The following is a 23,282-nucleotide window of genomic DNA, read 5'->3' on the forward strand; positions in this document are numbered from 1 at the left end:
CAACAAGAAAATCCAAGTGACATCAGTGATCGTGGGAGATGATCACGTAAACGAAAAGAACAAAGGGTGTCACTCAGTGTCCTGTCACACAAAGGGTGAAGCCGCAGCAGCTCCCCTGGAGGCCAGCAGCCCCGTGAGGTACCAGCACTTTCCTCTGTGTGTTTTATCTGATCCCCACCGACGCTCAGTGAGGAGAGCAGACATGATATTCTCTATTCTCATTCCCAATTCTCACGGCCAGCTGAAGTGCAGTGACTTGTCCAAAGCCACACGCTCATTAAGAGGTGTGGGTGGGAGCAGAACGAAGGTCTCCTGTCCCTCACCCTGCGTGGGTTTAACCACACCGCGTCGCCCTGTCCCTCGGGGTCCAGAGGTCCAGGGACGCCGTCCAGCGCCCTGAGGGTTTTACTGGGTCAGTGACTGCTGAGGCATCTGCATCGGGATGGAAAGCCAAGCAGACGGATGTACGATGTGAAAGCCCAGCGGCTGGAGTGAAGCCAAACGTGGTTTCTGGCAGAGGGAATGGCACGTGCAAAGGCCAGGAGGATGGGAGCGGGGTCCCCTCAGCTGCTGGAGGAGGATGGGTGAGGGTGGGAGCGCTGGGGGCCGTGGGTCGGAGGGGCCACATCAGTGTGGATTTAACCTCCAGAGCTAACAGCCATCGGGAAGGAGGCGTCGCCTACGGAGTGACGTGATCGCATTTGCATTTTGCAGAGGGGTCCCTCTGATGCCGTGTGGATGGGGTCTAGCTGGGCAGGGAGTGTCCTTAGAGGAGATGGAAGGGGGGCTGCCTGGGTATGAGGGCAGGGGTGCAGGGTCCCGGCGGACTCGAAGCTTTCTGGCCTCATGAGGTGCAGATGTGTGTGCAATTACTGGGCAGGGGCTGGCGGGAGCGGGGCTGGATGCGGGGAGACGGGAGGCCCAGGGTCCAGTTCCAGGCGCCTTACGCTGCCTAGGCTCAGAGAGGCTGTGGCTGCAGGTGGAGCCTGGAGTGGTCCACGTGCAGAAGAGGTTGCCCAAGCGGGGAGGATGGAGCAGGAAGACAGGGGACGGGGCCCAGGCTTCAGGAGGCCGCACATCACTCTCAGGAAGAGAAGTCTCAGCTGGTGGGAAAGAGGGTGGAAGAGGCCAGCATGGGGAGGGGACCGTGGGCACCAAGGGGAACTGTGCACCGACGACGGGGTCCACATCCATTGGGGGTTGATGGATAAAATGCAGTCTCCCCGGGCTTCCCTGGTGGCGCAGTGGTTGAGAGTCCGCCTGCCGATGCAGGGGACGCGGGTTCGTGCCCCGGTCCGGGAGGATCCCACGTGCCGCGCAGCGGCTGGGCCCGTGAGCCATGGCCGCTGAGCCTGCGCATCCGGAGCCTGTGCTCCGCAGCGGGAGAGGCCACAACAGTGAGAGGCCCGCGTACCGCAAAACAAACAAACAAACGAACAAAAAATGCCATCTCCCCGAAGTCCGCTGTGATCCGGGTATAGAAGGGGACAGAGCTGCAGCGGGTGAGCCTTGATGACACAATGCTAAGATGGGAAGGAAATGTCCAGAACGGGGAACCCACAGCGACTGAAAGGTTAGTGGTTATTTGCGGTGGGGATGGAGGGGATGGGCTGACACCTGAAAGGGACGGGGGTCTTGGTGAGCGGACAGGGATGTTCTCAACTTGACAGTGGCAAGGATGGCACGTACTGTGCGTTGCATCTAGAGACCGTCATACAGGGTGAAGTAAGCCAGAAAGAGGAAAACAAATACGGTGTCATATCGCTTATAGGCGGAATCTAGAAAAACGGTCCAGATGAACTTATTGGCAAAGCAGAAAGAGAGTCACAGACGTAGAGAACAAACTGACGTTGACCAAGGGGGGTCGGGGGGTGGGACGAACTGGGAGATTGGGATGGACACAGACACGCTACGTAAAACAGAGAACTATCAAGGAGCTACTGCAGAGCACGGGGAACTCTGCTCAGTACTCTGTAATGGTCTAATGGGAGAAGATTCTAAAAAAGAGTGGGTACACGTATATGTACAACAGATGCACTTCGCTGGGCAGCAGAAACTAACACAGCATCGCAAATCAACTGTACTCCAATTTAGAAAAATGGGGGGACTGTAAGGTATGTGACCGACCCCTCAATAAAGCTGTTTAAAAGGAAGGGTGCGGGAGGCCTGCATCGGGTGCCTGCAGAACTTCTGGAAAGGGGCCCCCTGGAGCCTCAGCGGGGCTCGTCCTGCTGTTGGGGGAGGGGACTCCGGGCTGAAGAGGGGGCAAGACATGGGGAAGCAAGGCCGCTCCACAGGCGGCTGCACGAGCAGAGGTGGGAGGAGGGGACGGGGCCACGGGGAGCAGGGCTTCTCCTGTTTCGAGTTTGGGGAAACTTCGAAGCAGGGTGCTGAGTAAGGACAGTGTTTAGCTCCGCGGGGGAACACCCCCAAACTCCCCTTACCTTCGAGCCACTCCTCCAGGGATCCGCAGGGTGTTTGGGGAACTCAGATCCGCGCGACTCTGTCTGGGACTATTGTCTGCGCTGCTCACAATGTGGTTTGATGTGGCTGGGCGTCAGGTGGAAAACACCCAGAGCGCCAGCGGAGGATGGAGGTGGGACTCACCGAGCGCCCTGGCTGGGGACCGTGCTGTCGGCCATATACCGGCTGACTGCCCAGGCTTTCCCTCTGCCTGCTTTCACGCTGGCTGTGGATCCAGCCTCTGGGTGCCTCCGCTCTTGGGCACCTCCCCCAGAATAAGGTCTGGTCTCCCCAGGAGAGCGGAGGGAGGGCGTGCCCAGGGAGCAGGGGGCCACCGCAGCCTCGAGGGACCAGGCTCATCGCTGGGAAGGGCCCAGCTGGCGAGGGAGACAAACCTGGAAGGCAGATCGGCGTCCCGGCCGCGGCCCCAACTGGCCGGCCCGGAGGGCTCTGCCTGAACAGCTGTGCCAGCCCAGCTCCACACACACAGAGGCGGAACCGCCCTCCCAAGAGACATGGGGCGGGGCTCAGCCCTCCTTCCTGGGCCCCAGGACTGGCGTCCTCAACGCTCTCTCCAGTGATGTGGCGATGTCCCCATGGACCCTATGCAGGGGGGGGCATGGGGGGGGCCCTCCTCAGGGCCGGCTGGCATCCTCATCCAACACGCCCCAGCCCAGGGCGGCTACTCCACGGGCTTCCATTATCTGGACGTCAGAAGTGGGTTTGCATTGGTGAAATTAGTGGATCAGCGGAAAATAATCCACGGACAGGCAGCATAGTTATTAGAAACGGTTCTCCCTGGAGAAGGCACACGGCACTGAAGGTGCGCAGACGGGCTCAAAGGAAGCTCACCCCACCTCCTCCACGCGGACAGATTCTAAGGAGCTAGTGAGGGAGGCGTCCACCCTCGGTGACGGCTCCTGAGGTCTGATTCCTCAACAGCTCTGTGCACAGTCCAGTCCCCTCACGGGGGACTCTGGTTGCCCGTCGCCCACTAAGAGGGCAGTGGCGTCTGCCCCCAGAACACTGCCCTTCCTGCCCGGCCAACCCAAGAGGCAAAGGGTCACTGGAGCATCTGGAAACACAAGAGCCCAGGTCCTCACTGAGCATAAAATACAGGAGGTCTGACTGTTTTATGTCTGCTTTTGGTGACTATTTGATTCATCCGTGTCTGCACACCCGGCAAACTCTGGGCATTATAACGCCTGTCGCATTATAACCAGGCAGGGAAGTTGCAGGGAGGCGGCTACCTTCATCCATCTCAGGGTTTTCAGTGGTAACACAAAGAATCTGCGGGCCGTGCGTGAGCAGCCTGGCTCACGGTGGTGGACACAGACACCCAGGTCCTCCAACGGGAGCTCAGCTCTGCAGCTGTAACAGCTACGTGACGTGGCCCAGGCACCGGGCGGACAGGGACGAGGCTGGAAAGGCACCGAGCACGGGGCTCTGGGCAAGGGGGCCCCCTTTGAGTTTCAGCTTGCCGCCTGTCACGGAGTGAACTGTGTCCCCCAAAAGAGACGTTCAGGTCCTGGCCCCTGTGGAGGTGAGCTTATTTGGAAATAGGGTCTTTGCAGGTGAGATCACGTTAAGATGAGGTCATACTGGAGTAGAGTGGGCCCTAATCCAAGGACAGGGGTCCTTATAAAAAGAAGAGGGAACACACAGAGACACACAGAGAAGAAGGGCACGTGAAGACGGAAGCAGAGATTGGAGCGGCGAGTCTACAGCTGAGGGACGTCAGGGATGCTGACAGTCAGAAGCTGGTCGTCCCCACACCCTGATTTCCCACTTCGGCCTTCCAGAACCGGGAGAGCACGGGTTTTTGCTGCTTTTAAGCCACCCAGTTGGTGACAGTTTTGAATGGCAGCCCTGGGAAACTAACACGCTATCCAAACGCTTGCTATCAGAACAGACAAACCCTTGCCACCCTCCAAAGCCCGGATGAACTGGCCGCTTTCTCTCGGCACCTGGGAAGGGTCCCCTCAGCTCACGGAGCGTTCCCACCCCCATCACCCCACTGCCCAGAGGCTGCCCGTGCTTCCGGATGCTCAGAGGATGTGGAGAGGACCGTCGCTCTTACCTATAGCGGGCGACACACAAGTGGACCTTCCCCGAGTATCTCTGCTTGGCGGTACTGGAATTCCATTCATTATCCATCTATTGGAGACACAATGGACGTGCAGGTCACTGAAGCTGTAGGCGTCACATTTCATGCCGGAAGCACGCAGGAGATCCCTTCCACGGTCTCCCTGGGCTTTTCAGCCTCAGATGGTGGGACCCCCGTGAGATGCAGCCACACCCGGGTTCTTGGTCTTGGGTGTGACCCAGAGATGGGGGCGGGGTCCTTCCCTTCGGGCTTCTTGGTCACACAGAGGACAGTTATAAAGAACTTGTCTCCCCCAATACTGTATGATATCACTTCTATGTGGAGTCTAAAAAATAATACAAATGAAGGTATGTGCACCACAGAAATAGACTCACTGACATAGACGACAATTTTGTGGTGACCAGAATGGGGGAAGCGTTAGGAGTACGGGATCAGCAGATACAAACTACTATATATAAAATAGATCAGCAACAGGGTTTACTGTATAGCACAGGGAACTACAGCCACTGCCTTGTAATAACTTACAATGGAGTATAATCTGCAAAAACACCGAACCACTATGCTGACACCGACACAGTACTGTAAGTCAACTATACTTCAATAAAAATTGATTAATTAATTAAAAGCTACTTTTAAAAAGACCTCATCTTCCCACACCCAGATTGGACTCAAGGTTAGGACCATCCCCCAACATAATTTAAGGCCTGAGATGTCACTGCCCCAGACCCTGCCAGGCTCCTCGGAGGACACATTTAGGTAATGCTTTGTGCCCTCAGCCCTCAAGGGCTCCGTGCAGGGAGGGGAGCACGCGTGGATGGTGCCCGGTGCCCCCGGGAATCCTGATCAGGAAAAGGGACACGGGGGCTGCTTCCTCCCGATACCCCCCCGCCCCGCCCCGCTCCTCTCTGCTGCCCGAGTCTGCCGGGCACCGGGATGCTGCCTATAGGGGTTTCCTTACACCGGCTACAACTGTCTTGGGGTCGGGGGAGGGAGGAAAGGGCACCAGGGGAGGGTGGGAGTGACCATGAACCCCGCCCACCCCGGGAGAAGAAGGCCGGGTCCCTCCTGACACTCCCGCACCGGGGAGAGGGCTCTCCTGGGGGTCACAGCACGGCACTCCCCGTCTCAGGGCCTTCAGTGGTTCCCCCTGAACTTGGACCAAAAGTCGAGAGCTTCCCTGAGGCCTCAAGCCCCCTCCCCAGCTCCCAGCTCCTCTCCAGCCCCAGTGGGCTTCCCCTGGGCTCCTTCTCACAGATAAACAGACCACGAGTGGCCAAGAAGGGCCGCCCTGTCCTTCACCCCGTCCCTCCGGGTCACCGGCTTGTTGGGTTCATGACATTCGCTGTTACCCGACTTTTAGGTGTTGACTTACTTATGGTCATTCAGCCCATGAGAGCAGGGACTCCCCCCACCCCCATCTGTAAAACTGGGGCCACACGTCCTGGCACATAGTAGGTGCTCAATGAACGGGGGTGAAGGCAAGAAAAAGGGGGGCTGGGGAGAGAGGGGAGGGCCGCCAACACCCACAGCCCGCATCACGCACTGGGGCAGCTGCCTCAGCCAGGACAGGACTCACGTCGGCTTCAAATCTGCATCTTGGGCCACCAGGTCTCGACAGAAAGGTGGGCTTGATGGACAGAGGTTCTGGCTTGTCACCTGGGAGCGGGAGGGGCCGGATAGATTCACCGATCACAGTGCGGCTTCCAGCGGAGCTCTCCTGACCTGTACACCAACATCGGAGCAATTTGAGAGAAGACACGAAGGAAATAATCAAAGTGCACTGGTCACTTGCCTTCCCTGTGGGTCTTTCCCTGTCTTGGACTTTTATTTTGGGACCCACCCATCTCCCACTCTTAATCTACACCCCCGGCTCTGGGCTGTCCATCCGGCAGAGTCCACGCCTGGCTACACCAATTGTTTGGTGGAGATGGTGGTGTTGCACATGAGATGGGAAGGTCCAATCAGAGAGAACTTCGTGGGAGTCATGGGCAAAGAGGCTCTCTTTTTCTCTGGCTTAAAATGGAGAGGAGATGAGACTCAGTGATACTGCAGCCACATTGCCACCAGGAGGAGGAAAGTCCATCTGAGAATGGAGACTGCTCATAGAAGGAGGAGCTGGAAGACGGAGAGGGAGGAACTGGACCCCAGTGGCATGGCTGGAGCCCCTGAATCCAGCTGTACCTGAGGCTAAACCCAGGCTCTTCACCTACTCGATGGGATAAATAAATTCCTTTTTGCTCACACCAGTTTAGGCTGGCTTTGCTGTCACTTATGACTGAAAGAGACCTGACTTATACACAAAGTGGCCAATGGTCAGGGTTATGGCTAAAAATTATTCTTGAGTCTCACTAGGACCAGAGCAGATCTGCCCATCCTGTCCTCATGGGGCTGCTGAACCCCAGCCCAGTGACATGTGGCAGGGCGGGGAGAACTGAGCACCTTGACCAGTGCTGGCCCGGACTGTCGGGTTAAGTCAGGCGTGTTTCTTTAGGATCGGATGTGAATTCCAGAAGCAACCATTTCCCTTCCCCACGTTCTCACTGCCTGGTGGCCTGCGGATGGTCCTTTCTGGCTCTGTCTAGTCTCTGGCTGGCTGTGGCGCTCCCATCACAGGGACAGCTCCACTGAGGAAGATGACGCGCTGAGCCCAAACCAGGAAAAACATACAGGGTGAGAAGTGCTCCCACAAAGGCTGTGTTGAAGTCACCCCCAGAGAACCCCCACTCCCCTAGCTGATTAAGAGAACTGAGAACCTTGGGGGACCATCACTGCAACAAAGAATTGATGCTGCAGTGGACCCGGGGTCCCTGCTAGGAGGCCATATCTCAGAGCGCAGCGGCCTGGCTCTGGTCACTGCCCAGGACCCCTCATGACCACAGCAGCCAGTGCTTGGCATAGAGCAGGTGCAAAGTCAATATTTACTGAATTAACTGACTCCCTCAGAAAGCTGGCGGAGGGTGTGGCCTGGCTGCAGCGTGCTTCAGTGCTGCAGGGGAGGTGTTTCACCCCGACACAGGACTCGCCCAGGCCAACGAAATGTGAGTGGAAGAGACGTGTCCTGCTTTGGGGCAGAAGCCTTTTTGAGCCAGTGTCTAATTTGTTATGCTTCCTTTCCCTTGCGATGGAACATTCCAGATGGGAAAGGCTCAGCATTCCCCAGTGAAGAGAGTGTGGAACCCACTCCCTGAGCCAACCTGAGATGGATGTGCAGTGTGATCGAGAACAAGACTTGTTCTCTTTCAAGCCCCTGAGATTTGGGGATGTTTGTTACTGCAGCTGAACCTAGCCCATCTTGACTGATACACTGCTGCCGGGAATAGCAGGGGGTGACACCACCAGCAAAGGTGAAATGAGTATAGTAGAGTCATCTCATATTCACATTTTAACTTAAACAAATCCAGCTGTCTAGACAAAAATATTTTGTTGCATGTGGCATTTTACCTGCCCTTCTGCTCTCTGAGTGGATGTGAGATTAGAGACAAAATCATGCAGTGCCCTCAGCGGCACACCCCTTCATGCTCCGCGTGTTTCAAGATATGCATTTTCTGGAAAATATGGCCACTAAGGTCAAATCAATGACTTTATCCCGTGTTTCACCAAAACCCAGCTCCAATACTGGAAGGAAACTGGCTGTGTAGGGGCAGCCCTGGGAGATGACATGCCCCCTTCCTAGGAGATTTCTGGAGATGATTCTGTCCCTGTGTGATTTCTGCCTTGCTGGTTGCAGATGTGACTACTGCACAGAAGGCGAGTCCCTTAGGGACTCACGGTCAAGCGGTCCTTGTCTTCCTCAACCTTGGGCGGACCCAGCCTCAGGCAGGAGGCCGCCAGGGGATGCACGGCACACCTGCCGGGTCCTGCTCTGACCCTGCACTGGCCCTGCTTGCTCCTCTGCCCACCCCCACCCTCCCCTCCTGCGTAAGGAGGAGAGGCCAGCCCAGCGGCGAGTTCCCTGTCACTCTCACCCTTAAAGAGGCCCCTGCCATCTGCCGTCAAGGAATGACTTTGAGGGGGGCTTCAGGCCTACCAGGCACTCCTCCCACGACCAAGTGATGCTAGCACAGCAAAGATGCGGCAAGGAGGATGCCAAGCCTGTCTGGCTTTGCCAGCAGGGGGCCCCCGTGGGCGAGGTAGCGTTTATCAAATGAGCTGGTCTGTTATCACGATGGCTCTTCCACGGGGCTGAACGGAAGCCTCGGTGCGAACCTATTCTTCTGCCGGGATCGGAGACAGCGTCCTGTTTGGGTTTTGTTGGTTTTGTTCTCAGCATCCATCTTCCTCCGTCGTGAATTAGATCCTTTTTTCCAGATCATCGCAACACCGACTGAACCAGGTCAATCACTGCTCTCCTCCCCACCCCCACTGACCCACGAGCTCGCCCTGGACTAACACATTCTCACGCTGTGCTGCAAGGAATCCGCGTAGGGGGCCCCTGGCTGCCACTTTTAGAAGGGCCCGCTTGCAAGCTGGGCTGGGCTGTATCCGGGAACACAGCTTCTAAAGTGTTCCTGCACCAATAGGAAAGGCTCCCTAAGTGACGGGGTGCTTCCCTGTAACCAGCCTGTTTGCGCCGCCTGGTGTGTGCCGGGCGCCTGCCTCGCTCTGGGGGGCCTGGGGTTCCGGTGTGTGCCGGGCAGAGGTGCCCACGTGACCAGCCCCCAGTGCACCCTGGAGGCTGCATCGCTACTGGGCGTCCCTGGGCCTCACCACCGCACGGGGTGGTGCTCGTGGGGCGCTCTGGGTGGTCCTCCCAGAGGAAAAAGGTACCGACTGTCTGCACGTGGATCCCCCCGGACGCCCGTCTCTGCGGGCCCACCGTGTGTCTGTCCTGTGCCGCCGGAACAGTTCTGAGCCAGGAGGACACAACGTTATGCTGAGTCCCGGGACTTACCGACTGCTTGCGACCCGGGGACCCTGAAAAACGTGCATGGCCGAGATCACGTGAACCGGCAGCCCCAAAGCTTCTCACCCTGTGGGAGCTGGAGAAACGGTCTTCTTTCTGGGAGGCAACCTTCTCTGACCACCCCGTCTAAGTGGCCCTGGGTCACTTGCTCTCTTGTCACCTGACCTCCCGCGTCTGTCTGAGTGGGAAGCTGCCCAGTCACTCATCTGTCCCCTTGTTTCTTGTCTGTGCTCCCCCCACCCAGAGGGGCTCCACCCAGGGCCTGGCCATCTGCTCAGCATCGCGGCCTGGGGGGGTACCCTGTGCTCAGAACTTGTCTGTTGGGTGGGGGTGTCCCGACCCCCCTCTCCTCCTGTCTTGTGTTTCGTGGCCACTTAGCATTCTCCTAACGCATGAGCAGCGCGGGAAGGGAGCAGGAAGCCAGGAAGCATGATTTATCAAGACACAGGCAGCATCACCTTGTTTTCAAAATGAAAAGCGTCCAGAGAACTTACCCTACGTTCTGACAAGACCCAGGAGAGATGTGGGAATTCTCTCTCTTTTATGGAATTCCAGAGTGAATATCTGACACTCGTCTCCAGTAAACTTGATTTCATCGACTGTTTTACAGGAGGATAAAACTGGGCCTGCGACCCGTTCCACCTTCAGTGGAGAGAAAGTTCCCTGACTGAGCAGGGTATTCTGTTGCCTACACTGGGAACCTTCCATGACGTTAAATTCAATGCCTCTGGGATCAACATTCCCCTCAACCACGCAAATTCAAACCTCCCTGCCCCCCACCTCTGCATCCTACACACAAATGTGATGGGAGGGCATTGAAATGCACCGCTGTTAGTACCGCGGCCTTTGTCAGAAGGGAAGTTCCAAGTACATCACAATGTCAACGAGAGGCCACTGGATGAAAAGAGGGGAAACGAGGGAAGCTGAGAAGCCCACCTGGCAGATCCCAGCGTAGACCCCAGAGCCAGACCCCTGGGGCCGAGCCCCGGCTCACCGCCCGGCTGGGCGACCCACTAAGCCCCTCCACCCGTGTTGTCTGTAGAACGGGGCTCAGAAGGTGTGCGGAGCCACGCTGGTCGGCACCGTCAAGGGCTGAGGACGAGGTCTGGCGCGTGGGGTGGACGTGGGAGACGCCGGCTGGCCTGTACCGCCCCAAGGCCTGCTAGGCTGGTCACCGCCCCAGGTGTGGTGAGATGCTCTGTCACACACCTCCACCCCCGACCCTTGCCAGCGCCCCTTCTCCATCCCGGCTGCCGTGCGAGGGAGGGAGGGAGGGAGAGAGGGAGGTCGGTCGGTCCAGGCGCTTACCTTTGCCAATGGAGGGAGCCAGTCCGTTCATGAAGCTCCGGAAGGGCTTGCCGGGGGACGAGGGGACGTCCAGGGAGCTGCCTCCCTGCAGGTCGATCTCGCCCGCGTGCTCCCGGAGCCGACCCAGGTCCCGGGACAGCAGGCTGAACTGCTCACTCTGCGCGCGGCATTTCTCCTCTAGCTCCCGTGCCCTGCGCTGCGCGCGGAGACCCGGACCCGCGGTCAGCAGGCGGCCTGGCCTGCTGGGGCCCCGCGTGTCTGCGCACAGGTGTGCGTCTGTGCGTGTGTGTGCACGTGTGTGCACAAGAATGCATGCCACGTGTGCATGGGGGGATGACTGCGTGTGCGTGTGTACTGTGTGCATGTGTGTTGCATGGGTGTGCACAGGACTGAGTGCCGTGTGTGCATGTTAATGACTGTGTGTGTGTGTGTGTGTGTGCAGGAGGGCTGCCTCTTTCCTCCACGCGAGAACGGTGTCTGAACAAACTAAGCTTCCTGTGCACCCTGGCCGTCGGCCAGGTTTCCTCTCAGGGCGAACGTGGGAAAGCACAGGAGCCGAGAAACCTTGCAAACACTCAGATCCCAGCAGCCAACTGCGGGTTGTTCCGGGCTCTGTGTACAGCCCAGGCACTTTGCGGTTGGCACGCCTCACTGTAGCTGCTTGAAATTTGGAGCGTGAGGCGGTGACACAGCCCAGCTTTGCGGACAGCTCAGTTGCTAACCCCTGGATGCAGTTTTCTTGTAAGCTGCAGAACCCCAAAGCACCCCGCTTTGGCATTAAAGCGAAGTGCTGTTTGCTGGACTGGCTTAGCAACATCGCTGCCATTTGCAGACATCGGAGACATCTCGGGAGCACCAGGGAGCTGGAAGCGTCCCCTGGGCACACGCGGCAGGGAAGGGTGCCCTGGGCAGCTCCCCCCATTAACCCCCAGGGAGCTGGGAGCGTCCCCTGGGCACACGCGGCAGGGAAGGGTGCCCTGGGCAGCTCCCCCCATTAACCCTCATCTCTGCCTGCTCTGGGTTCTCAGCTGGGCAGGCGTGACCCAGCCACTCTCCTCTCCCTGGGGAACCATGGTGCACACTCCCTACACCTCCTCCCCTGGCGCCCTTTCTCCTGCTGTCAGAACTCCCTGCCCTGGGCCACCTGAGGAGGGGCACGGGGAGGGTCCGCTCTGCCCCCTCCCCTGCAAGCTCCCTTCCTGGCACATTCCAGTAGCTCCCTGATTACTTCTCGTCTGCCTCCGTGACTAGATCATTTATGCGCCAAGTTTGTGCTTTCTGGTTCCCTGAGACACCCACGACGCGCTGCATAGCACTGGCACGTGGCAGGTGCTCTGTAACTGTTTGCTGAAGCAGAGAAGAGGGGACCCCCTGACTTGCAGGCATCACGTTCCTAGAGGCAGCAGCTTCTTTCATCTGCATGGAGGTCCTGCCTTGTCTCCCTTCCTCAGTCTGTGATAAGTGGAAAATCCCATCTGCTGTATTATTAACCGTGGGCACCGTCTGGCTTCCTCCACTAAAATGTCAACTCCACGAGGGCAGGAATTTTTGTCCGCTTCTCTACCGCTGTGTCCCCAGCACTCGGACTAGAGCTTGGTACCAAGTCGGGGCTTGAGAGATGTTTGGTCTCATGGCGGTGTGCACACAGGGATGCAGGACAGTGGTAGACCGATGCTCTCTTCCTCTTCCCGTCCCCCCCTCTTCCCTGTCCCTCCTCCACTGGTGTTAAGCTTTTCAGCTCCTTAGGCCAGAATGAAATGCTGTTTATGTCTGAGATCATGGAATTCTAAAAATAGATCTAACAAATCCCAAACCAATAATTAATTTCTTCGATGCATTTAACAAAATCAGCAGGATTCTTCTCTTAAAAGGCTGAATGAGCTTGGCTACGATTGCTGTCACCACCGAGGAAGGCACAGAAGTGACGCCGGGCGCCCCTGGGCACAGGTGGGGACGTGGCGAGATCCGCCTCCCGCCCGGGCACCCCCCATTGGGGAGACGCGGCACCCGCCCAGGAGCAGCGGTGACCCCAGGATGGCGGCATCAGATGCCTCAAGGCCGAGGGTTCTGGCTCTCCCTGCTCAGCCCTGAAGACGAAATGTTTGCTCCAGGGCTGAGCGACAGGTCCTCAGGCAGGGAACAGTCGCCAACAACCCAGCCTCAGGCAGGAAGGGCATCAGAAGAGCCCTGAGCTCACCCGTTCATCCAGGTGTGCCGCCAGGTGCCCTGGTGGCGTGTGTGGGAGGGTGTCAGGTGAACGTGGAAGAACACAAATGCCACTTAGATGGCCACATCCTCATTGTAATGTGCACAAGAAAAAGACAACTGGTAATCAGGTCCTGCATGTCACGCGGTGTGTGAAAGGTGAACCAACCCAAAAAGCAGATAGATTTTTCATTGATGTAACATTCGTGAAATGACGAGACTAAAGCAGTGGAGAGCTGATCAATGGTTGTCAGGGTCTGGGGTTGGGGGGAAGGTCCGAGTACTAGGAATTAAGATGAGGGCGTGTCTTTGGGGGTGGAGCCATCTGTATTCCCGGTTGCGGTTCATGAATCTATATGTACCATCAGATTCCACAGAACTAAGCGCCAAAGGAAGGGCAAAGAGTGAGTCTCTGTGGTTTGGTTACTGATAACTGTGCCTGCGTCAGCTTCCTGGTTTCAACAATGTACTCTGGTCACCTACGACGCTGTCCTTGAGGAGGTGGGTGAAGGTACACAGCGACCATCTATGCTTTCGTAACTTCTCGGGAGTCTCCAAATTATTTCAAAATAGAGAGTTCTAGAAAGTGAATGGATTTAAAGAAAATACTAAATAATCATGGAGAAAATCTCAAAGGCGGTACATGAAAAGCTGGCGTTGTGGGAACATCAGATCAGGAGCCTTGAGCGTTAGAGCGGCCGAGGTCTCAGGAGCCCACGTGGAGGTCGGGCATCCGAGGCGCCTGGAAACAGGCCCCTGGCGGGAGCTCTTGATTTACTGGGGCCAGGCGCGGGCGGCACAGAGAGGAAGGAGGGCAGGCTGTGTGCTCCCAGCAGGCCCTGTGGGTCTCAGACCAAAGCAGAGAGAAAGGTCGGGGCTCACGCAGGGGTGCTGAACCGCTGCACGTTTTAGGTGCTACGGTGAACTCCATCTCCTGGGCACCACTGTCGGCCCGCCAGGACCCCAGCTCTTGGAGCGCCTCCTTCCAGGAAACGTTTCTTTGTTCAGGGTCCCCTTCACTGATGGGGACTGTGGCAGGCGGTTCTCCCCGGCAGCTGGCACAGGACGTGCCTGTAGAAAGGGGGCCGGCTCTGACGTGAGTGATGAGGGGAGGGTCCTGGAAGCAGGTGGATCGGAGCTGACGTCAAACCATCTTTAAATTGAACATCCCCGGAGGTGGTGGGAGATGCCCATGAGAGGAGGAGCGAGGCAAACCCCCAGGATCTTGGGGACCAGGGGGCTGGTGGAGGAAGCTCCTAAGGGGCAGGGAAGAGGGATGTGCCTTCTCGTCAACAAGCGTTTCATAATACACGTCTGCACACGTGCGACAACTGGGCTTGAGACTTGCTTCCATTGTGACCCGGGAGCGAAGGTGCAGGGCTAAGCCTCTCCCACCTGGCATTTCTACCCAAAGATTCTAAGAGTCCTGCGTGATCACACCTAATTCTTTGCCCCTCTCTTATCAATTCCTTGCTTTGTTTCTCCTCTGGGTATCCGAGGACACGGCTTCAAGACAGCAGGAGGACGATTCCCCAAAGTCAGGCAGCTTCCAGATGCCTCTTCTCACTAATTTCAGGGGGGAAACGGTCTGAACAACTAGGAGATGAGGCGTAGGGACCCGTTAAACCGGAAGAACATCCCACAGGTGAGCGCTCCCTCTGGAAAGTTCACCAAGCTTCCCTGCTGTTGCCCCCTTCCAGGAAGGAAGCAGGTGTCCCTTCCAGAGCCTCCACGGACACCCTCTCCGGGCCTGGCTGCAGCTGGCGGCGGCTGGGTCTCTGATGCTGAGCCCGGCCGCTGGGGCTAAGTGCCTCCGATGGTCCCCAAGCTGCTACCAGAAGGAACTGCTTCCAAGTGATGCAGAAAGCAAACAGCAAGCCCACTGCTGGGTCCGGCCGTCTTACTGGGGTGCCAGGATTGATTTCAGGATTCAGGGCACCATCAGCTCCTGGCTGGGTGGCGACACCGGTGGGGCAGAACCACGCCCGCTTGAATTAACCAGTCTGCTTGAGTGTCGCCATCCCGGTTTGTCCCGGCCCCGCTTCTCCTCACCCTGACCCGCCACCTGAGCATCGAGAGCGGAGGGCGGCTGCATTCTGACCGCAGCGGGGACAGACGGCACCGTCACCCGGCAAGTAAACCCCGACTGGAATCAACAGCAGAGACTTGCAGATGTGGCTGCGGGCATTTATAAAGACGAAGAAAACACGTTCAAAGATGCACCTGCCAGCATTCCCAAGGTCCTCCACTCTGTATGTTTCATCTCCTTTTGTTTTTGTTTTGTGGTGCGCGGGCCTCTCACTGCTGTGGCCTCTCCCGTTGCGGAGCACAGGCTCCGGACGCACAGGCTCAGCGGCCATGGCTCACGGGCCCAGCTGCTCCGCGGCACGTGGGATCCTCCCGGACCGGGGCACGAACCCGTGTCCCCTGCATCGGCAGATGGACTCTCAACCACTGCGCCACCAGGGAAGCCCTGTATGTTTCATCTGACTTCCAGGCTTCATAAAGGGGAGCAGATGAGTACTGTGCCCTGTAATTAGTGTCCAAGCCAGGACAATTTTGAGGGTCCAGGGATGCTGTGAACACTCACGCTAGCACAGCCAAGCCAGGGGCGTCCTAGGCAGTGCAGGAGGGATTTGGAGTAAGTTGTTCTGTGCGGTGTCTTTAGGGGTAAACAAGATTTGTGGTGCTATTTATTGCTTAGTGAGTACCTACTGTGTGCCAGGGCCTGCCAGGGGCTCTCTACGCACGAGTGCTGATGGCCAGAGAGACTCCCTGGGGTAAGTTGGTGTGAGCCCGTTGCATGGCTGAGGAAGACCAGGCCAGATGGACTAAAGACCAAGGTCACACACCCAGTAAGTGGCAGGACACACCCAATCCTCTCTGACTCCAGGCTCTGGGCTGTGTCTAGATCCCAGACCCCCGCCCCCACTCTCTCACTCACTCAGAGGGCGTGGACTAAAGTCACATAAGCTCACTGGGCCTCAGTTTCTTCATCTATAAAATGGGAGAGAAGCTTCCTTCCAGAACTCTGGAAAATTGTAAGTCCAGACTCTGGCGGGCATGGTAGGGGCCCCATGAGCAGAAACTAAGATCTTTTGTCCTCTGCGGGCAAAGGACAGCGCCAGAGGGATGGCTAACTAGTGAGCCAATCACCCTTGCCTCTCAGACGGCCGAACTTCTGCTTTCAGCAAAGGTGATGGTGCATTTCAGCCCATCCAGGTAGATTAGAATCTCCCCACTTTTTATCATCAGCGGGAGACACGGAGTCTCTCTCCATACTCTTTCACGGTGGTTCCCAGTTAAGAATTAGCCTTCACTGCCAGGTTAATACCCACACCCGCGCCCAGCTCTTGCCTGCAACTGTAATGTACACAGAAAAACCCCATCAGTTCATCTGAACCGGCTCTGAATTCCAGGATTTTGACAAATAATTGCTCTGAATCTTTACAGGACAATGCCATCTTGATACTAAAATGTAACAAAGTAATAACCAAGGGGAGACTTGGGTGAAGGTGACTTTTTACTTAATGTTTCGCATCCTTTAATGTGTGTGGAGTCAGCACTATTAAAACACAAGTGTCGTAAACGTTTGCTTTGGTTCACACGATTAATGCCTTTATCGAATTGTCCAACCAAAGCACAGTGAGTTCTGCTGCTGGTGGGTCTGGGTCGTTTGCGTCTTCTGTTTCTGTGTAGATGAGCACTAGTCGCAGAGGCGCCCTGTGCGCAGATAAACGCCCTTCACGGATGAGACTCAACCCTGGGGCTTCCCGTCGGCTGTAGCTTCTGTCCTCCCAACGGCGGTTGGAAGGGGAGCGTTAGGGAGATAAAGCTGGGGCAGAGGTAGTCCTGGGTGGCTGAACCCCCAGACACCTGCCCCAGTTCCTTTGTCCCTAACAACCTCGTCCTCCAGCTAAGACTCATGGGCGCAGGGTAGCCAAGTCTACCCTAGGGAGGCAGAGACCCCATCCCCACAATTCCCAGAGGACAGAGAATTCTTAAGAGATTTAAAGGCAGAGCATTAAGTATAAACTTCTCTATCTGTGCACGTCTCAGATTCTCGACTTAGCTAATATTCTGTCTGTCCACTTTAGTATCAAAACTGCATTGCTCTGTGAAGATTCGAGAATTCAGACGTGGCAGAGCCATGCCACCAGGCCCCCACCCAGGGAGACTGCACTTCCCAGCCTCCCCTGCAGTGAGGCAGGGCTGGGTCACTAGCTCTGGCCAGCGGCCTGTAAGCAGAGGTGACACCCGTGCCTTCTGTAGCTGAGACATGGAAGAGGTCTCCCTGCCGTGGTGACCAGGAAGCCGTACGCTCCGGATGACACAGCCTCAAGATGCAGGGAGCCTGGATCCCTGAGTCACCATGTGGAGTGGAGCTTCGTGGAGTGTTCCTATATCTGCACTGGCAAGAAATGAACCTTTGTGCGTTGAGTGTGAGACTTCGGTGTTTGTTACTGCAGCACACCCTGGCCTACCCTAACACATGCACCAGAGACCAAGTTCATCTGTTTGATGGGACCAAACATATTCATTTACTCACAAGCACGCTCCCTTGCCAGACGGTCACTGAGCATCTTAACACAAGCCAGGCAGCAGAGGGTACCTGAGGCCTTGTTTAGGGACCCACAGAAATGGTTTCATTTTAATTTCCTTTAAACTCAGAGGAAAACTGAATATAACAATAATGAATCCAACCTGGATTATATTCGTCTTTGCACCTAAGCAGATGTAAAATATAATTTTTCTGTTTTTATGGAAGAAGGGACCCATGAAAGCAAAAGGAGCCTGGGGACCAGGAGAGTCACCGTGCAACTCAGATGCTGGACCCTTGCCTCCAGATGAGCCCTGTCTCCTTTCGAATGAGACTCAGGGATGAATGGAGCCTGTTCAGGCTCGTCCTGGCATCGCCCGCAGGTGGATGCCTTGGTCCAGGAGGACGGCAACAAGTGCTGGGAGTGAGGCCATAAATACCTAGGAAGGAGCCCTGGAGAATCAGCCACAAAGAATGTGAGATGCACATGCGAAGCACTCAGCACTGACACACTGGCGGGAAGCAGCTCACCATGGGCGAAAGTCCCCTGGCAATGGACCCCAGAACTCGCTGCCTCCTACCCAACAGGATTTAGGGTTCACGGGCCCCACAGTCACGGGCCATCTCTTCTCTGCACACTCTTTTCTCAGTGACTTGCGATGGTGTTACCCGTGGACCCTCAGGGCCTAGGCTCTGCTCTTAGAAGCTGTGTGTCCTCGGCAGGTGGCTCAGCGTCTCTGTGCCTTGGTTTTTGATCAGCGAAATGAGGAGGTTGATACCAACCTCCCTGGGTGGTATTAAAAGGATGAAATTCCATCACTCTTGTCACTTGTGGCTGCGTGGCGTGCGTTCCTGTCTCTGCTGCTGCTGAGGAAGGGCAGCTGGGCTGCTCGGCCAGCGTTTCCAAGCCTGGCTGCTGCGGGAGCTGATCCACCTTTTGGTACGGGTTTGCTGGCAGGAGACCTGACCCCACCTCGCAGGGAGGTCAGGATTCCGAGATCAGAAGATGCTGCCGTGCAGTGGTGGAGGGTTTGGATTCTGACGCCAAACTCCTGGGGCTTTCGCTCCTGATTCTGCTCCTGACTAGCTCCGAGGCTTTGCGGAAGTCATTTCTCCTGCCTCGGTTCCCCTGGTTGTCATGGAGACTGAGAGGGACAATACGTCCGTTATCTCCTAGGCAACCCGCAGATGCACCCTTAGAACAGTGCCCGGCTCAGAGAAGGGTTCAATAAACATTGCTGTTGGCACCGTTGCTGTTGTTATAACTATTTTCTTTTGCTTCTTTGTCTTAAACTCACTCCCTCATAAAGTGCCAAGGAAGCTATGTAGCTAGTACCTGCTCTTAGGCTGTTAGGTCTGCAAACAGCAAACCTGGATTCTGATTCCGGATTCTGAAAAGCTCTGTTCTATTTTCAGTTGACTCCCGACCCCTGTCTTTGCTCAGCCCCCAAGCCAGCCCGGATCAGTCCTTGGGTGTCCTGACCAGGAATAAAGACACCCCACCCCCCCATCTCCAAACATCCTGGCCAATCGTTCATCAGCAAACAGCACTGAGAAACGTCCAGAGAACCGGATGTGCGCGTGTAGGTGTTTTGAGGGGTTCACCTAACGCGTCTTCCGGGGCAGCCCTTCCCCGTCACTGCATTCTCTCTAGCTGCGCAAGGAGATGGGCTGTTCTGCTCGGTAGAATATCTGACTAAAGGAAGTCACCAGCCTGCCAAGTAGGAGGCACAGAGAACGAGAACTTCCAAACGAAGACTACACTGCCCCCTAGGGATGCTCGGAGGATCGGCGGGCGGGGTCGCACTCGGGTTATTCTTGGTCAACAATTCTGGTTACTAAGGTGCTGAACCAGGATTGGCCAAGATTCCCAGGGGGCTTACCCCTTCAGATATAGTTCTTCCTGTAACCAGCCTGGCACTCTCCAAACAACGCTTCTCGAAGTACCCGGAGGGCTGGTTAAAACTCAGATTTCGGTCCCCCACTCCGGGTTTCTGACTCAGTGGGTCTGACAAGCTCCCCAGTGATGCCGATACTGCGGGTCCCAGAACCCCGCTTTGGAAACCACCCAAGAGTGAGAAAAGTCGTTGGTTCTACAAATTCACGGCCAAACTCAGAGTTTTGGAAAAGGCTCAAAACCCTGTTTGGAGGGACAGCTCATTTCTCTTCTTCCCCAGGCGGACGCCTGTGAGAACAAGCAAGGGTCCCCAGCTGCTGGGAGGGTCGCTGCCCTCACTCGACACAGAATGGGAATGGGACCGCTCAGGTGCAAGGCTTGAATTCCGATGACGGACCCACCAAATTCTGGGCTCTTGGCCGGGCTCGAAAGCACGTGGCTGACCCAAGGGTAGAATCATCCCGACAATTCTCCTCCCCGAGGTCATCTGAATTCACAGAACGTTCTTCCAGCCTGAGAATGGAAGCCGGCTTTGCTGGCCCCGCTCATCACTTCAGAGGACAGAGCCCTGGGCCTCAATGCCCAGAATAAAGCATCTCCCTGGGGTGGAGCCCCCAGGGGCAGCTCCTCGGCTGCCCTGGCCCCAGGGAGCCCCAGGCACCCACGACCGACCGCATCAGAAAGCTGCCCATTTTCGGAAGAAGGGGCGGATGGAGCGGGCCCAGGGGTGCGCGGCTGGTCCACGAACGGGGAAGCAAACCAAGCACACGGGGAGGGGGAGGGGCAGACATCATTCCCTAAAATACCTGCATGCTCTCCAGCGTGTTCTGGGTGAAAAGCAAAGCGAGACACAACGACAGGAAGATGTTGTGAATAAAAGAAGACACAGATTCTCAGTGCATCTGCACTGCCTTTTCCGTTTTTCCAACCGAAGCACGTTACGCCCATCCCCACGTGCCGGGGCACGCACGGCCGCCAGCGCCGGGGGACATGACCTCTGCGGGGCTGTCACAGAGCGGCAGCTCAGAAGGCGGATAAAAACAACACGGACGATCAGATCTATGGGCTTGGGGTGATGGGAAAAGAGAAACTGCACTTCCAGCCAGGAGACTATGTAAATCAAAGTGCGGTGAGTGATGCTGGCGGGGGAATGAAGTGATTTTTCAGGGAGATGTACGGCCCTTTGGAGGCCTGTTCCCAGTCTCCTGGGTTATATATTTCCCACTCTGCAATTTATTACTCTCAGCTCTCCAGATATTCATTAGCTAATGGACGCTTTCAAAAAATCAATTTTAATACCTATGACCGTAATGATGAAACCTTTTCCTTGGGGAGGAATAGATTTTAAAAGGCAATGCAAGAGATGAATATATTCTGTTTTAAGTGGCCGCTGGTCCCCTGGGGACGAGAGACAAGGTCATCTTTAAGAGGACAGGTGCTTCCCATGTGCGGCGGTGGCAGCCCGGCGGAAAGGCCCTTTTGGCCTTTCCTGATGGGACGGAACTAGGAGAGGAGGCCTCGTGGGGCCACCCCAGCTGTGCAGACACAGCCCGCTGCCGTGTCTGTAGTGAGGAGTCAGGAACTGGGTGACCTCTGTCTTCGGCAGGGACACTCCTTACGTCCATTTATCATATGCATGAGGAACGCAGACGGCAAAGGCCCCGGGGTGATCCCAGGAGTTCCCCCTGCTCCCGAGGATGCTGGCAGCAGGCCATCAGCCAGGGACAGAAGAGTGGTCCAGACATGCCCCCCACTTCCGGCCAAGCCCCCACCATCAGGGCCAGTGAGAAAGGCCTCTGGGCAGCTGGGGAGGGTCGCTCCCGCTGTGCTCATGGGGACGGTGCCCGTGGCAGCACCTTGATCGTGTTCACTGCTGTGATTCCTGCCAACGCCCCCCTCAGATGCCAAGTGCTTCCTTGGGCTTAGTGCTGTCACTTACAACTCCCCCATTCATCTGTCACCCATAGGAATGGCCCATCCCCCGACCTTTCTCCTCGAGGAAATCATGCCCCCCAAGTGAGCGGGCTCACCCTCCTTGCTTTCCATCCAGGAGGAGCCAGCAGAGGAGAGCAGACCACCTCTGAGACCCACAGTTCTGATGCTGGCTGTGTGGCCACAGGAAAATTGCTTAACTTCTCTGTGCCTCACTTCCTCACGTGTAAAATGGGAAACACAATGGCGCCTATCATATAGGCTGCTTGAGTAACCGGTACCCAGCGGGCACTCAGTAAAGGTTAGCTATTGCTTCCATGAGGCATTAACGCAATATCCCCTGACCTCGCCCACCCCCAGGAAGAAAGCCGTCATGGCCGGTTCGCTTACCTCTAGCAGCTGCACTGCGCCTTCGTGTTCTTTCTTAGCTTCAACCTGAGCCTTTTTTGATGATAAAAAAACAGAAGAGTGAACGTTTAAAGGGAGAAAAAGAGAATTAAAGATTAATGTCTAAATTATCCGGGAGTGTGGGTCATTGCTTTTTATTCCTCTAATAAACCCCTAAATTCTAAGGGTCTAAAGCAGTTCTCATTTGTCTCTCCCTTTGGGCAAGAGGAATGGATTCGGGTTTGATGCTCTTTGTAAAAACTGGAAAGTGCCCCTGATGTGGCAGAGAACAGGGAGGCAGGTGGGATGCAGCTGGTGCAGGAGGGGAGGAGCCGGGTTCTATTCTTGAGAAGGGGCCACACACACGGTCGGAGGCTGAACCCAGACGGCAGGCTCATTCTTCCCAAAGCCTCAGGGAGCACCATAATTTTCTCAAATGTCCTTAACTGCTTGAGAAATAAAACACAATCATGCGAACTTGACCCCTAGATAAACGAAGGTCTGCTGAAATCCCACCAGGTCCTGAGAAGGAGCTGCCCGGGTGGTCCTGAGCGCCCAGGCTCTCAGCTGTAGCAGGGGGGCTGCCTTCTTCAAATTATCTGACACAAAGCCATCAGCTCCACAGAATGAGAAATTGTACAAGTTTCACCAAAGAAATTTCTCAGGACGGCTGCTGCCCAGGCCACACGGTAAGTTCACACAAACCTGAGATGCAACATTATTATTTCCTGTCCTCACGGACCCTGAAGTTCTAATACTGTGATGACAGTAAATATCTGTTGTGTTTGCCTGCCTGGAACTATGTCCTGGGAAGAGGTCCTGACTTTGCTGGGGATGCACTGAGTACATGAGCAAGGTTCTAGACTCACAGTGATGGGTTAGGGGGTGAGTGCATGATCCAGTTACAACAAAGAGACTTTGCCTGGGAACGCTGGGAGGAAGGGAGGCCCCTCGCCTTTGGAACTTGAGGCCGAGTGGAGGAGAGTCTGGAGCAGCTGCAGCCACCTTGCCACCATGAGGGGCAACCTTGGAGCAGCCAGGGGCCTTGACGTGGAGACCAGAAATGAAGCCAAGGGAGAGCAGAGGCAGGAGAGCCACGGAGGTCTGAAGGGATTCGGGAGGTGCTGGGTTCAACCATGCCTGAAGCCAGCTTGATCTGGGCCCTGGACCCAACCGCACCTGAAGCTAGATTTTCAGTTGCGTGTACAACCGAAATTCTCTTCTTGTGTTTTTTGTCACTTGAAACCAGGAGTCCTAAGGAGCACAACCGTCAATGGCTGAAGGCACGGCACCCCCCGTTTTAAAGTTGGAGACACCAAAATTTAGTGAGAGGGTGCGGGTGTCATAAGACGGAGGAGGAAGGCCTGTCCCCACATCACCGCCTTGATGCCTCCCATCAGACTGGTCTCCCAGGTCTCACAAACGTTTAGAGATGTTCTCCTGGCGCTGTAGGGTAGCTGCCTCTAAACACTGAGCACTAAGGGAGAGTCCGTGTCTCAAACTGAGATTCACAGTTAGAATTCTCATTTCTGGAGGTATA

General features: G+C 56.1%; 1 protein-coding gene across 13 annotated transcripts in view; it reads right to left on the minus strand.

Moving 5' to 3' along the window:
* The window catches only part of RIMBP2 (RIMS binding protein 2), a 279,316-nt gene that overhangs the window by 64,690 nt on the left and 191,344 nt on the right, over positions 1-23,282 (minus strand). For all 13 annotated transcript variants that reach the window (XM_067701220.1, XM_067701224.1, XM_067701221.1 and 10 more), the window contains 4 exons: positions 21,746-21,796; positions 10,782-10,977; positions 6,147-6,292; positions 4,544-4,620 (listed from right to left, as the gene is read on the minus strand). In XM_067701220.1, the coding sequence (XP_067557321.1) occupies positions 4,544-4,620; positions 6,147-6,292; positions 10,782-10,977; positions 21,746-21,796 (470 nt within the window). The remainder of the gene's footprint in view (positions 1-4,543; positions 4,621-6,146; positions 6,293-10,781; positions 10,978-21,745; positions 21,797-23,282) is intronic.

Source organism: Pseudorca crassidens, chromosome 12 (assembly GCF_039906515.1).
Source record: "Pseudorca crassidens isolate mPseCra1 chromosome 12, mPseCra1.hap1, whole genome shotgun sequence".
Lineage (NCBI taxonomy): Eukaryota > Metazoa > Chordata > Mammalia > Artiodactyla > Delphinidae > Pseudorca > Pseudorca crassidens.